The 15,900-nt window shown below is 34.2% G+C and overlaps 1 protein-coding gene across 1 annotated transcript; it reads left to right on the forward strand.

The window, feature by feature from the left end:
- Positions 1-486: 486 nt before the first annotated feature.
- LOC132555578 (uncharacterized) lies at positions 487-14,691 on the forward strand. The gene is made up of 8 exons (XM_060219923.1): positions 487-561; positions 8,035-8,210; positions 10,474-10,559; positions 11,084-11,179; positions 11,506-11,772; positions 12,002-12,161; positions 12,823-12,952; positions 13,474-14,691. The coding sequence occupies exons 1-8, from the start codon at positions 487-489 to the stop codon at positions 14,689-14,691; spliced, it is 2,208 nt and encodes a 735-aa protein (XP_060075906.1).
- Positions 14,692-15,900: the final 1,209 nt, after the last annotated feature.

Raw genomic sequence — 15,900 nt, forward strand, 5'->3', positions numbered from 1 at the left:
TTTATGAAAGAATTTGTGTGAAATGCTACTGAATGGTGACACTTCATCATATGGTATATTTTTATAGAGGACTTTGGCCAAAATTTGGGATCTACGTCACAAAAGCCTTCAATGTGCAGTATTCATTATGTTATATGTTATCAGATTGTCCTGTTAGAAAAAACTACAACAGACTAACAGTAAATTCGGTAGGGAGTCTTTCTGAGCCTATGTTTCAAGAATAATGTTTCTCATGAACATTAGAGGACCCTGTGAAAGATCAGCTTTGGCTAAACAGGTTTTTAGATCCTCATGAAATAAAGTCTACTATTATTGTCATTATTACATTTACCTAGTAATATTAATTTCTAAGTAATAATTATCATGTCAAGTTGTTATAATTCAGTATAACGTGTATGTTTTTTTTTATTTTAGATGAGGTGCTGTAGATTTCCCAAACAGAACAGAGAGCTTTGAATTGACCTTAGGTCACAGGTCAGGGCTAAAATGACATCCCGCTACATCAATGCTCTGGACTATGCTGATATCAATGCAAAGAGGATCTTGAAGAAACATGCAAAGGTATTTCATATGTCCAATGTTTCAAAATAATTTGATAAGGTTTGCATATCCCTGACTCCTTCTGTCAAGTGGATTTGTTACATGTGAATTGGATTGTCAGTGGTACGTTGGATTTTAAGGATGGTGATAAGAATAATCTGAGATATACAAACATTATGTATTGAGTTTATTACTGACCTTGTCTTTATCTGGATTCATATGTGTCTGTGTCAGGTTTATAAACCATACATGTATATTGACAAGAAGAAACTGTAATTGATAAATTTATAATACAGTAACTTAACATACTAGCCAGATAGTGGTTCAATTTTGATAGCAAGCTGTACTATCAGACACCAGAAAAACTTGTTTTCGTTCCTTATTGTATAGTGTACCTGGAATCAAAATAGGCTTAAGAACACTGATTCTGTTTGGTTGAAGGTATAACTTCTGATAAACTATTATATAATGGATTTTACCTTCAGTTGCATTTTGACCAAATGGCTTTTGAATTTAAAATTCACATAAATTTCCATTTCTAAGGCATATGCTTTAAACAGTTTGATGTTTGACAAACATTAGAAAGGCCTTTAAATCATGCTTGTTTAGAGTTAGCTGCAATTGTCGAAAAACACCCATTGACATTTTTTTATTTATTGTGAATTGTAACATTCCTTTTAGTTTTTCATTGAAAGAACTTTGCATCAAAGGCTTTCTCACAAATGGAATTTTACATAAGTAAACAAATACTAAGCAGAAGAAAAAAGACAAATTTTATGTTAGTTTTAATACATTTCTCTCACGGCTTTGTACTTACAATAGAGGTAGTTGAATAGGTTACCTTTATAATGATAAGATTATTTTATGATATCATTAATGGTCGTTTAATGAAAACAGGGTAAAATAGCAGGACATTTCAATACAGATATCACCTGCAGGCAGATATAACAATGGCTAATGTAGCTGTTGTAAATCATTTATATTTCCTGTGGGATTTATTTTCCCGTTTATATGCAAGGAGAATTAATTGTGAATTCAAATCTGTCACAAACATTTGTACGAAAATAACTCTGGATGGCATCCTTGATGAGTTGGTTACTGATAACTTGGTCTCGAAGAGTCTATACCTCTAATAGCTCACCATTCGCGAATTTAAAGTCATTTCTAGATATACATTAGCAAAATTTGTGTATTTGTGAATATGTCTGAAAAGGTGAGTTTGTGAAAGAAAGTATTCACAAGTGATTTACAGCACTATCCAATAAGCAACACCAATATACAGCTTCAATATGTCACAAAGTACATTTCCTCGTAACAACAGGATATCAGATATCAGAAAACAGAAAAAATGAAATCTCACAGATGTGATGTCTTCTGATTATAGTGACAAAGATTATGCATTTTTTTTTTTTTAAATTCTAGTCACATGACATTGTGACATGAAATAATCACACAGTATTTTTGATATTTTTATCAAGAAGACATTGATCATCATTTCTATATGAACTTTGTCATTATCAATGTTTTTTTTATATAAATTCACTTTAAAGTAGGATGTTAGGTATTCTGATGTCATGGTTCATGGTGCTTTTGTTCTTTTTCATCACGAAGTTACATTACTGATGATGGATGTCTTGTACACAACATACTCTTGTTTGTGATAAGATGTTTGGATTTTGCAGAATTATTTCAGGAAATGTCTGCTATCAGAATACATTACATGATGGATTTACAAGCTGTCTTTGTCTTTTAATTCTTTATGCTTGTTTTTACACATAAATACTCATCGACATCACATTTAGTATCGGTCTGTATTTTTATCCATGATCTTTGGAACTAGTCATGACCTTGAACATTTACAAGAACGAAATGTGTCATTTGTTTGAGTCAGCCAACAATTATATTAAATCGTCACTGCTGCCAGACATGATGTCTCGCAGACTTTGTCCTTTGGTGTTGTGACTGGATTTTAACTGATAGACTTGGTCCTTAGGTGCTATGACCCAGTACTAAAGAATGTGAAGAGTCAAAATTCAAAGTACCTTCTAGAAATTGTCAGTAATTGAATTTAGCTCTGTTTAATGCGTTGAGAATTTCTTCACATCTGTCTGTTTAAATAGTCATCTCACTATGAACATGATATACGTTAGCTGTGACTAATGCATGCTTTTTTAACACAAAATTCTTGTCTCATTTACATGCAAAAGAGATTATAATTAGGATCAGAAGGCATGCAATTGATATTATTTTTTATGATAATTTTTTTAAATTGTGATATATTTTACAATTAGGAGTACAGTATGGTGGTTACAAAGTTCAGTTTCCTTTACAATATTTTGTTTCTCTTCAGTTTCCTCTCTGCATTAGGAGGTTTATTATCCTAATTATAAATCAAGTTTACCAATACATATAACTATAGTTAATTGGCAGATAGAAGTCCTACTTACTTGATATGTAAATTGCTGATGTTATCACAGTAAACAACATGATCAGGATGATAGACACTTCTACTACCACACCTTAATATTCAGTATTCTGACATCCTGTTGTGTACGACATTCACATCCATTTACTGATCAACCAGTTTATTGGATTCCACAGGGTGTCAGATTGGACAAGTTTCACTGTAGATGTAAATAGTTGGCAGATACGCACGGACGATAATGTGTGTATCACGTACATTCCTTTGATATTTGTTAAATGCATATCTGATTTTGGGTTGTACTGTTTGAAGGACTTTTTAATCCAATTTATTTGTGGCACTCTGCTTAGTTTTAACATGATAAATGTGCCTGGTAGATAAACAGTCTGATGTCATTTGTCATCCCAAACAATGGTTTCTTGTTTTAAACAATTAGTGGTAAGGACTTAATGTATTGGTGGAGGGATTTTGTCTGTAGATACTTGTAACACTTGGGTTTCTGTGTATTCATAGCCTGTTAGATCCTAATGTAGATCTAGGTGGTATGTAGTTCTATACAATATTTCTGTCTCAACAATGGTCATTAGGACAGATGGGCCACTTTAAGTCTTGAAAAGTCTCTCTAACCACCTTACCAGGATTACTTATGTTTGCCAAGTAAACTTTTCATATTTCCAACAAAAAAAAATATCAATCGCTGCCAGGAGAGTTTTTAATGCTGTGAGATAAAGAGAGAACATACTGCATTTCTATGAATTCCCAAACAGGATAACTTGTGTTCTCCATTTATGTAAAATTTACTGTTGTGGAGATAGTGAATACACTTCAGTCTGCCATTGTGACAGCTTGTAAGATACGTGGTGTTAAGATACATGGTTCTGGTGCTCGGTAACTAAAGCAAAATTGCTAATATCAAGGTAAGGAAATTATAATTATACTTGAGATTGAATTATAGAATAATGACCTCTGGTTGATTTTACATTGATTCTAGAAACATCAATGAATTCTAAATATACAATCATATAATTACAGGTAAACAACGCATAGTCAGTCTGTGCTTTATGGGTTTGATGATGTAATATTAGCTTGGTAGAAAAGACATTTATCATTTATATGACACATAGTTTCATTTCTTTTTATCATTATATGAGAAGATAAAATCTCTCACAAGAGTATTTTGAACAAATGTAGATCCTCTCAATAACCTGGTAGGAAAACCATTTGGACAGACCATAAGGCTGACATATCTTTTTCTCCTTTTAAGATTAATTATGCCTTTCCAAAAGAAAGGCCATATTCACTTTCTTCCCACGAAAGATGAAAGGCTTATAACATCCTTCTCAAGAGAATTTGTACACCTTGACAAGGTAAAAAGCCTTTTTACCTTCTACCAAAGAGGACTTGTACTCCTTCTCAAGGTGAAAAGGCCTATACACTTTCTACCCTAGAGGATTTGTACACCTTCCCAAGGTGAAAAGGCCTGCACACCTTTCCAAGGTGAAAAGGTAGTTTAAAGAGAATTTTTTATAGTGATTTTGTAACATAGAAAATTTGAGTTGTATTTTAGAAATTTTTCTGTGCACATGTATCTTCAGTATCCTTTCCAAACCAATGAAAAGATTACTCAGTTAAGTGTGGGGGTAAAGGACATTGCTGATTTCATTAGATCAGTTTTTCTCCTTGGTCTTTGTAAGGTATAAGGTTTAGTTGGCAGGGTATGATGATTGTTTCTTCCTCTTAAACTTGCTTATGTGACTTATTATTGATCTTAAGTGGTACAAAATAACAGACCTTAACAAATACATTTCTTTCTTGCAAGCCAAAAGCTAGGCACATCATATACAATTTTAATTTTCTGCCCATTGGGAACAATAAAGGGTTTAGTGTATCGGAGATTTGTTCAGTAATAGCACTTTATGTTTTGACTTTATTTCAATTTTATGGTGATTGGTTTCATTCACTTTGTCTAGTGGTTTGTGACCTGGCTATAGGAGTCGACGAGGGACATCAATCACGCCTGTCATCAGACTGGGGCCTACACCTCACTCTGTATGTGGTTCATTGATAATACCATTGATTTTTTTTTTACAATAATGGTACATATGATTGTTGGCTTCAGTTGACTTATGTCTAAATGTTTCTTTTAGCTAATTTGGCTCTACAGTTACTTAAATCTGATGGTCACTTGTTATCAGCCCATCAACAGCCATTGTGTTCCACCAGGCTTTACATTGGCATCTGATAATCAACAGAACCAGGTACATAGTTCTGTAAAATTTCCAATTTCATAGAAAAGAAAAAACTTAATTTAGTTTTGGTTTTCGTTGCAGGTGATCAGTTAATTATTAGTTTTATTAAAGAATAAAATATTAATGGTTTTTGTTCAGGTAAATGGCAATGCCAAAATGAGTCATTTGAGCTCTTCCAGTCTCTGATGCCTACATTAATCATATACCTGTAATTAAAAAGGAGTATTGAATAATGTTTCTTTTTCTTTTACAAAATTTGCATGCCCTGAATTTGTAGAGATAAAAAATCTAGATGCTGCAAGGCAGGTTACAACTGTTTGAATAGCAGGTATTGTGCCAATAGAAAATTTGCTGACAGGAATTAGGTCAAGGCTTAATTGTAGTAAGACGATCAATGTATTGGATTATAATTAGCTGAAGATAAGAAAGCTTGTTGGAGTTATGGAGCTTAGTGCTACAGAACAAAATTCACATAGATATTCTGGATAACAGTTTAAATAGACTTGCCAATGTTACAATGGAAAATGCTCTTTGTTAGAAAGTGATTACTGTTTTTTTGAAAAAGATTATATAATAATGTCGGTAACTAGTCATTCAGACACATATCACATTTCTGGTTTTACATTTCATGAGAAAAATGGAAACTAATGAAAAAGATAATCTATTTTTCATTCATACTAATCTGAAGTTACGAAGACAAGGAGCAGCAAAATATTGAAGATATTTTTTTAATATAATTTTTATACAAAAAAAAATTAGAGTTTACTGTTCTGTATGCTTGCTTGACAAAGTTCTCAAATAATTAGGCCCAGAACGCTAGGGGTTTGATGTTTCTAGGATCAACAAGGTTGATAGAAATTGTTTAATATTTCCAAAGCCATTAAAGCACTGATAAAGAATTGGGTGCGTTTTATCCAACATTCAAATTAATCTAATGCTGTTGTAATGGAATTCATTATGTAGATATAAAAAAATATGGTGAGAGTGAGTTGTTGAGAAGTAATTTAGGTACGTTTGAAAAAATAGTGGAACAAATTGCTTTTGATTATTCTTTGCAGTTAAAGAGGTGAAATGGTTTGAATAAAAGTGAAGATTTAATTCTGGCTCTGTAAATCAATTTTAACATGTGAAGAGAGTAAGATTCTGTCTTTCTCTACTGAATGGGAGATTGATATGCGGTACTGGAGGGATTTCTTAGAGCTTAACTTGATTACTAAAGAAGTTAATACATGATAATCAGAGTCCATTACAGCTTTAATAACATAACACACCATAGACAAAATATCAGAAAGCCAGTACATCAACTGCTTTAGAAGTCAAACAAACAGTTTAATTTGTTACAGGTATGTGATTCTATATAGTTCCCAGATATTTAATCGTAACCATTCGACTTCACTTTTGTGAGTAAACCTATGACTTTCTTTATAGAAGGGGTGTTATTGAATTTTACACTGTGTATGGGTGTTGTTTTCATTTGTTCGGAATTATTTGTGATGGTGATCATGGCCATGTCAAAACACTAACATAATCTTTGATGTCCATATATGAATACCCAGGGTAATCGTAACAGGCCACAAGTCTGTACTTATGTCAAGGATCATAAAGCATTGGAAATCTGCATGATTCACGTAACTGATAAATCCACACATAACAGGTAATGTTGCAAGGATTTTGTCCTAAATTTATTCGTACAAGGAGAGAAATGAATTGTAATCCTGTCACAAGTCCGTGAATCATGTTTTAAGGTTGTATAACACTTTCTGGCTGTGATGTGGTTTGAGCTGGTGATGTCTTTGCCTGGCGTGCTGGATTACATAAATCATATATTTTTTTTATCAAGAGGGTATGGCTTGGTACATAGTTATGTGACATGTAAACTTTGTTAAGCAATCTTGTGTATCTGTTCTTCTGTTAATCAGTTGTATTTTCATGATACAGGAATAATACTTTCTGGTGCAAAGAAATGTATAGAGGATATTTATTGATGTCTTGTTGAAATCCTAATATTGTCTACATCAGGTATAATTAAGAGTTATAGTGGAATACAATATAGCTAGCATTTAACTAAAAATTTCTGTGTTATAATCTAAAAGCACCTAAAAACAACAAAAATATAAAGAGAATTAATAGCATAATCAGAGACAGGATGTCCTAGTAATATCTCACCTTCTCCTAGTTGTAAGTGTTTACTATTACCTGTGTACTTTAACAAAAACATCTCCTTTCTTCTCAGTGACTTAAGGAAGTATCATTTTCATTAGTCAGTAACAAAAAAGAAATCTTAATTCATACAGTGATATACTGTAAAATTGTTCATTTTCATGGGGAGTTTATATTTGTTGATTTCGTGGGTACTCTAAATCACTAATTTTTACGTCCAAAAAGTTTTTTAACTATTATAAGTAGATTAACATGAAATCGAATGTCTGTGAAATAGATATTTTTTGAAACCATGAAAATCTAGCTCCAGGAAAATATATGGTTTTGCACTATATCAATATCTGTGTCTCTGTTAAAATTTGAACAGTTGATAAAAACCAATATCTCATAGGTACAACTCTTATCAGTTTCACTACTGATCTCTTTCATTATGCTACTGGGAGGACCAGCTGTTTGATGATATCGGATGTGTCTTAAAGGATCATACACATGGACCGGTGACATGTAGATAAACTCCTTGCTGGAATTATTTCTATTACCGATACCAGAGAGAGATGAATGTACAAAGCTACAGACTTATTGATGTGTTTTATTGAAGTAATATACATGTGTCCCACAGATGTTGATTTCATTTTATGTTTCTATAAATATAAACTTTTACAGAAACGCCCCCTCGGGGAACTTGAGAGCAGATTGAGGTACACTCCTGCTCAGCCCGTGTTGTCATGCCGTACTGTAGACATTGATGTGAGCGGGACACGGACGTATCGTTCACGGTCCACCACAGATATCATTACAGAGCAGCATAAACTCATCCACAACCTATACACCAGGACCAGGTCAGTATTATACTCTATACCAGGAGCAGGTCAGTATTATACTCTACACCAGGATCAGGTCAGTATTATACTCTACACCAGGACCAGGTCAGTATTAAACTCTACACCAGGACCAGGTCAGTGTTATACTCTACACCAAGACCAGTTCAGTATTATACTCTATACCAGGAGCAGGTCAGTATTATACTCTACACCAGGATCAGGTCAGTATTATACTCTACACCAGGACCAGGTCAGTATTATACTCTACACCAAGACCAGGTCAGTATTATACTCTATACCAGGAGCAGGTCAGTATTATACTCTACACCAGGACCAGGTCAGTATTATACTCTACACCAGGACCAGGTCAGTACTTTACTCTATAACAGGTCAGTATTATACTCTACACCAGGACCAGGTCAGTATTATACTCTATACCAAGACCAGGTCAGTATTATACTCTACACCAGGACCAGGTCAGTATAATACTATACACCAGGAACAGGTCAGTATTAAACTCTACACCAGGACCAGGTCAGTATTATACTCTACACCAGGACCAGGTCAGTATTATACTCTATACCAAGACCAGGTCAGTATTATACTCTACACCAAGACCAGGTCAGTATTATACTCTACACCAAGACCAGGTCAGTATTATACTCTACACCAGGACCAGGTCAATGTGATCTGATCTGTAATAACAAATTTCCTTTGTTAGAGTTTGTCTAAAATTGTTAAACTTCTAATATTTGGCACATGCAATTTCATCTCCTTGAAACACGTAAATAGATATTTTTTTTAATTCTTATGAAATCATTTGCAGTACTTAAATCAATTACAGGTTATTTAATGGGTAATAAATTGGCATTTGTGTCTTATTACCTAGTGTATTTAGACAAAGATTTACAATAAATGTACAGACATTGCCTAAAAGAAACGTTATTTAATCATTCCTTCCGTGTAATAAAAGCTAGGTGTTATTGGAATTTACAAATACACAAACAGGTACAGGCACATTACCTGCATAAATATCTACAATTTCAATATCAATAGAATGTGACTTCATATCTCAGATATTTGTGTAAAGGGTTGATGGAGGAAGGTGAAAGTCTTGTAAAGAAGTGAAATTGAAATTCATGATGGAGCAATGATGGAGGATTCATGAAGGTTGATGATAGGGAAAAATGAAGAGACAATTAAAGATCTGTGTTTGAGAGATAAAGATAAATAAAGGTTAAAAAGACTATGAAAGATTGGTGATGGAAAGAAAGTGATAAAGAGATAATAAGGAATGGTGATTGAGATGGAAAGATAATGAAGGATTGGTGATGGAGAGGTAATGAAGGGTTGTTGAAGAAGAGATAATGAATGTTTGTGAAGGAGAGATGATGAAGGGATGTGAAGGAGAGATATTTAAGGCATGTCAATTGAGATGAAACAAAGGATTTGTGAAGATGAGGTTATTAAGGATTGGTGAAGGATTGGTGATAATGAAGGGTTGTGAAGGAGAGATGATGAAGGGTTGTGAAGGAGGGATAATGAAGGGTGGTGAAGGAGAGATAATGAAGGGTGGTGAAGGAGAGATAATGAAGGGTTGTGAAGGAGAGATGATGAAGGGTTGTGAAGGAGAGATGATGAAGGGTGGTGAAGGAGAGATGATGAAGGGTTGTGAAGGAGAGATGATGAATGGTTGTGAAGGAGGGATGATGAAGGGTGGTGAAGGAGAGATGATGAAGGGTGGTGAAGGAGAGATGATGAAGGGTTGTGAAGGAGAGATAATGAAGGGTGGTGAAGGAGAGATGATGAAGGGTTGTGAAGGAGGGATAATGAAGGGTTGTGAAGGAGAGATAATGAAGGGTTGTGAAGGAGAGATGATGAAGGGTTGTGAAGGAGGGATAATGAAGGGTTGTGAAGGAGGGATAATGAAGGGTTGTGAGGGAGGGATAATGGAGGGTTGTGAAGGAGAGATGATGGAGGGTTGTGAAGGAGGGATAATGAAGGGTTGTGAAGGAGGGACAATTAAGGCATGTCAATTGAGATAAAACAAAGGATTTGTGATAATGAGGTTATGAAGGATTGGTGAAGGATTGGTGATAATGAAGGGTTGGTTGTTGGTTATGGAGAGATAATGATAATTACAGATGAAGAAACAAAGCCAAGGAAATAAACAGAATGCATAATGTTGATTCAAACACTAATGTTTATCTCTATGTCAAGATAAATTACCAACATTGTAAGCATTATCAGAAATGTGATCATTTATGTTTTGTGATTTCAGTCGTAATATAACCTCAGCTCCTAACAGAAGGAATGGTGTCAGCACCAGGACAGATGATGAATTTGCCAGGAGACAGAGAATCAACAGTAAGCAATATCTATCATGATGTGATTTTTCCAAACCATAATACTAGTTATAATTCAGTTATCACGAAACTTTATACCAAAAATACCTCAGTAGAGATTAACATGAAATTTTACTTCAGAACTTGTGAAGTCCCTTATAGATTTTGTATTTGTTGTCCCTTTCTTCACACTATGTCCCTACTTAGAACTGTTTCTTTTTTATTAATGTTATGTCTATACTTAAGTTGACTTTAACTGTTGGTTATAAAACTTGAAATTTCTGTATCTCCGTTTAAATGATAGAGTGATATAGAAAACACATTTTGAATGGGTAAAAAATCAGTGCCATTTTCCTGAAGAAGGGGTATCACTGATCTGTTTTGGAAACTGGGTCTCCATTTAAATCGATAAACAACAATATAAAAGTGCTACCTAATACTAATCATGAAAATTTATGGTGTTTGTCAGTTTTTTCGAATTGTGTACATTCTTGTGGATTATAGACTGCAGATATTTTTTAAAGGTTTTATTTTCTCCCCTTAAAGTTGAAGTACATGGTCGACCTTTGACTTCACAGTCTCAATCTTCCTTACAACACACAAATCGGGCCCATTCTTCAACGCGTCGTCCCAAAACAACTGGTGAGTGTTGGCAAACCTGTCAAGATCTGTATAGAAATCTATACATAAATAACATCAGCCTTGTGTTATGTAATCTTACTTTTGACAAACCTTGATAAGATAAGAATTAAGTGTCAGGTCGAAACTCATTTACAGTGAAATGTTGATTTTGTCACTTGACATCTGCTTTTTCACTTTTGTAGGTAAGTGACATTTTGCCAGTTTATATTGTAAAATGTAGATAATTTATCTTAGTTTTATGCATCCTCAGCACTAAACAGTCATACATATAATGTTACCTTCAACATTTCTAATATCTGACCATGTACTTTCCACTTTTTTTTTAGGAAATCTTAAGAAAGTCTCATTTTTGTCTCACGATTTGAGCATCAATCAAAACACAAATGCTGAATATTTGGAGACAAGTCGTGAACACAAAAAACTGACAGATAAAATACATGAACATTGGGACCCTGGAAACCACGATTTAAACACTGGAACATTTGTCAGAGGTCAACAGAAGCCTGATGCTCCACCAAGTCTGGAGGCTGGCTGGCTCACATTTGGCGGTGTCAACAGTGAAGAGGCCTCTGGTGTCATAGATGCTTTTGCTCGTAAGTGATTATTTCAACTTGTATCCCAAAGATAACTTAATATGCAGAACAAATAATTTATCATAACTCTACTTTAACTTTCTGGGAATCACTTTAATACTTTAATACAGACAGAAAATATCGGCATTGGTCATCAGAGACATGTATCTATTGAAGAGACAATGTGTACCAAATGAGATGTATTATGAACAGAACAAATAAAGATATGAAAATAATTAACTGGTTTCAGAATTAAGAGACGATGAGGAGTACTATAATATTGAAGGAAAAGTTGGAAGTCGGGTTGCACAACAGTTACAGAAAGGAGACAAAATTCGCGTTGGAATCAATGGCCGTATCCAATCTGATGATCTAAAGGTGAAACGCCAAGACAGCTGTCTCAGCAGGCAGTAAGTAGTCACAAAGGAACAGCATTGTTAACAATAGGGTATTGTGTACAATCATTTCTTTGATTCAGAAAGTTGATTCCACCCCTAGGCACTCAAGGGCATGGCCCTGGAATGGTGACATCATTTAATTTGAAATAGCAATAATTTCTGAAATGAATTATTTAATTTCTTAAATGAATTATTTGATTGTCAGATGGGCTTCTTTCATTTAGTAAGATTTCATTATCATTGATAACTTTGTACAGATCATCACCCACGACTGAAATTAATATAATGATTTGTGTTTATTATCATTATTATTATTATTTAGAACCAATATCTAATAAATTTATTTCTTAGATATCATATTTACTGTGACCCTAAGCATTCCCTCAGAACAGAAGTAGGGCTATATGTGTTCTACAATTATACTTTAATTCTTGTTGACTGTTAGGAATAGTTATTGAATTAATTCTAACATGCACCTGCTTAAAAATGTTTGGAAATCACAGTCTCTTTTTTGCTCAAAATTGCTAAATAATGCTTACATACCAATTCAGCTCCAACACAGATTGTGATAATGTATAATTCTATATAATTTTGACAATGTGAAAATATCTCCTCACCAAATGATTACAGAAATATTTGTACTATACTTACAGTTAGTGTATATTGTTGACAGGTCTTCAGAATTTGAGAAAGCTGATAAAGAAAACATGGAAAAAACAGTTATTCCCCTTTGTTGGGATGATGAACTGACAACATCAAAAGTGATATCACCAAGGGAACAAAAGGATGATGGTCCCAAACCAGTAAGTGACTTAGTGGCTGAAGTAAAGTTACAAGTGAGGTCATACTTAATACGTCTATCAGAGGATATAGCAAGGTGAATTTGATGTCAATAAAAATCCAAGTGAATTCATTGTCAGCGAAAATCTAGTTAAATTTAAATTCAATGAAACATCCAGGTGAACTTGATGTTAGTGGAGAAAAAAGGGATTTGTTACTGTGCTTATTACCAAGAGAATTATTATTTGTTTAACTTAAAAATCCATCCACACATGATTTTAATACACTGAACATAATACTTGTACCAAGACTTATACATTAGGACTGTTTACATCTTAAATTCCAAATTTTAATACCATGATAATTGGTTGTATGGCTTCCAAGTAATCTGTCAGTGAGATTTACCTTTGATTGAGTAACATATCGTACTCTAGTGATAATGATCCACATTATGTCTTATGATAGTTAAATTGTTTAGAATTACCACTATTTCAACTGAAGAGTAAGAACTTTTGTCAATAAATGTGTTTTTGTTGCTTTGCAGGTGATGAGTGAAACTCACCCAGTAATTTATACACATGAGAAAAATGAAGTAAGGCGTCCTAATCTGACTAAAAAATCCACAAAACAAAGCCCACCGAAGCCTCCAGAGGGATTTAAGATCAAACACAGGAAGAAGTCTCGACAGAGTTTGGATGGTCAGGCGGATGAGAAGATCATGGTAATCACAATAGACCAGAAGTCTTCACTAGAGGAGACTAAGCTACAGGGGTTGTCTGTTGATGATGTCCTCCAAAACAAACTCAATGGTAACAAGGCACCCACAGACAGTGTTAGTGACATGGACATTAGTACAATACAGGACAGTCCCAGAACGGGTGGTCGCACCCCCTCAGAGGACACGTCACGAAATACAGCCAAAAGTAATATATCAGATTCTGCCCTAAGTGTAGAGCCTCTGAGAATCACAACACCCAAATCTAAACCTGTATCACCTCCTTATGTCTCCAAGAATGTACCGTCAGATTTGATTGTTGGACCGTCGTCAGGAAACTTAGCTGGACGAGTAAAGTCTGCTTCCTCTACTAGCAGATCAAGTCGAGGGGGAAGTGAACGAGGCAGTGCCAAGTACCACAATAGGCCCACCCCACCAAAACCCCTCCACACTTTCAACACTCCATCCTCATTTAATGTCTATGGCACACGTGGTGAGACAGAGTTCATTCAGATCACATCACAAATTCGTAACCCCAATCCCCCTCCTCCTGCTCCTCACTCCAGCCCACTTAAGGAATCATATCTAGCACAGTCATACAGTGATGAGGCCATTCGACAAGTGGTACAACAAAATATACCTGTAACAGAAGAAAACCACCAGCAAGCACCAGCATCTTCCCCAGACATCCCTGACATTTGTCCATCAAAGCAGGAGGAAGAAATGGAGCCACCTCCCCCAACCCCACAACCTGACCTCCGCACCACGAGTCCAGGGAGCACAGGTCTAGCCATAAGCATTCCCACAGCCGAGGAATTTTCTGACAGAGATTTTGATTCTACCGTTAATTCTCCTTGGACTAGCCAACGAGAAAATGTAATTGGTATGGAGAATGACCCTCGTGGTACCTCAAAAAGGGAGGCTGCCTACAGAGACTCTCAGATTGATCAGATTACCTCCCTTTTGAAGGGAGCAATAGTTGTTCCTACTGACAAGAATAGTTCATTTGTTGTTGAAAAATCGGTGAAATTTCAGGAAGGTAGCTAACAATTTTTTTTAACAAAAAATATTTCAACTTCTTCTTTAAGTCAATAGTTGCCTTGGGTTATGGACAGTGTCACTTCATTTGCTTGGAATGTTGAATTCAAAATTTCACTTTTTTTAAATGAATCTTTCAGGATTTACCTAAAATCTATTTAGCACATAGTTTAATGAGAAGACGATTTCAATTTGAGTCATAGTAAATACAGTGTATCACAGTGTATCTAGTCTGATATGAGTTGTTGTTTTAGACTTGTGTGACTTTTTCAGAATGGTTGTATCAATCATGTACGATGGGAAGTCCTCTCACAGCATCAAATCATTGTAGTGTTATGGTCTACAAGTTTGATCCTGTTCATGGTTAATATCCTCACTATTTTTAGTCTGTTTTAATTATTCTAAAATTATAGCACCATATTTAAACTTATATACCTTACACATATTAAGTCTCAGCATTCCAGTACAATTATGTTGTTTTTAGGTTTAAAATGAGACAACCTCGAAGAATTTCATGTCAGTATGGTTATCATTGAGTCATAAATACTGTCATAAACCCTGTATTTCAAAGAAATAAAGATGATATTTTTTATAGAGTTATATAATGTAATTTACTAAGATATTTTGTCTTAGTTAATGCAAGACGAAATCAAATTTTTAAAAAGATATATATATATTAAATCATTGTGAGGAAAGCCAAGATAATTTTCCATTGAGTTTTATGTTTGTCTTGTCATAATTGTTGTAAAAGTTCATATAGATTTTATTTCTATGGCTACTTTTATGTGATGTTTAAAAAAATTCAAAGGGTAAATGTTAATTGTTAATGTTGACATATACATGTACAATGTATAGATAAAATCAGATTTGTATATAAATTTGTTGGAATATGTTTTTCATTTTCAATTACAGAATAGATATCAAGTTATCACTTGTATTAGAGAATTTTAAATCATACATTTGATAGAATATTTTAAAACATTTTTGGAGATCTAATATATATATATGCAGAGTGCCTTAGTATTTCATGGTTTATTGTGTATGGTTATTATTTTTTAAAAAAATAACACGATGCACAATGGTTTTGATAAGGTGTTTCAACTGTCTGGAACATCTTTTACTTATGTGACGTAGATTTTACATACAAACATATACCATTTATCATTATCTTGTCACCATAGTATCAAATGTCAAATCATTGTTGGATGTATTGTAAGT

Source organism: Ylistrum balloti, unplaced genomic scaffold, assembly GCF_031769215.1.
Source record: "Ylistrum balloti isolate Yb309-2 unplaced genomic scaffold, AGI_CSIRO_Ybal_v1 Utg370506, whole genome shotgun sequence".
Lineage (NCBI taxonomy): Eukaryota > Metazoa > Mollusca > Bivalvia > Pectinida > Pectinidae > Ylistrum > Ylistrum balloti.

Bases quoted from the DNA above. Each gene is read 5' to 3' on its own strand.
- LOC132555578 (XM_060219923.1), top strand. From the start codon at position 487: ATGACATCCCGCTACATCAATGCTCTGGACTATGCTGATATCAATGCA. The intron at 11,773-12,001 runs GTAAGTGATTAT...AACTGGTTTCAG, and splicing joins TGTCATAGATGCTTTTGCTC to AATTAAGAGACGATGAGGAG. The intron at 12,162-12,822 runs GTAAGTAGTCAC...TATTGTTGACAG, and splicing joins GACAGCTGTCTCAGCAGGCA to GTCTTCAGAATTTGAGAAAG.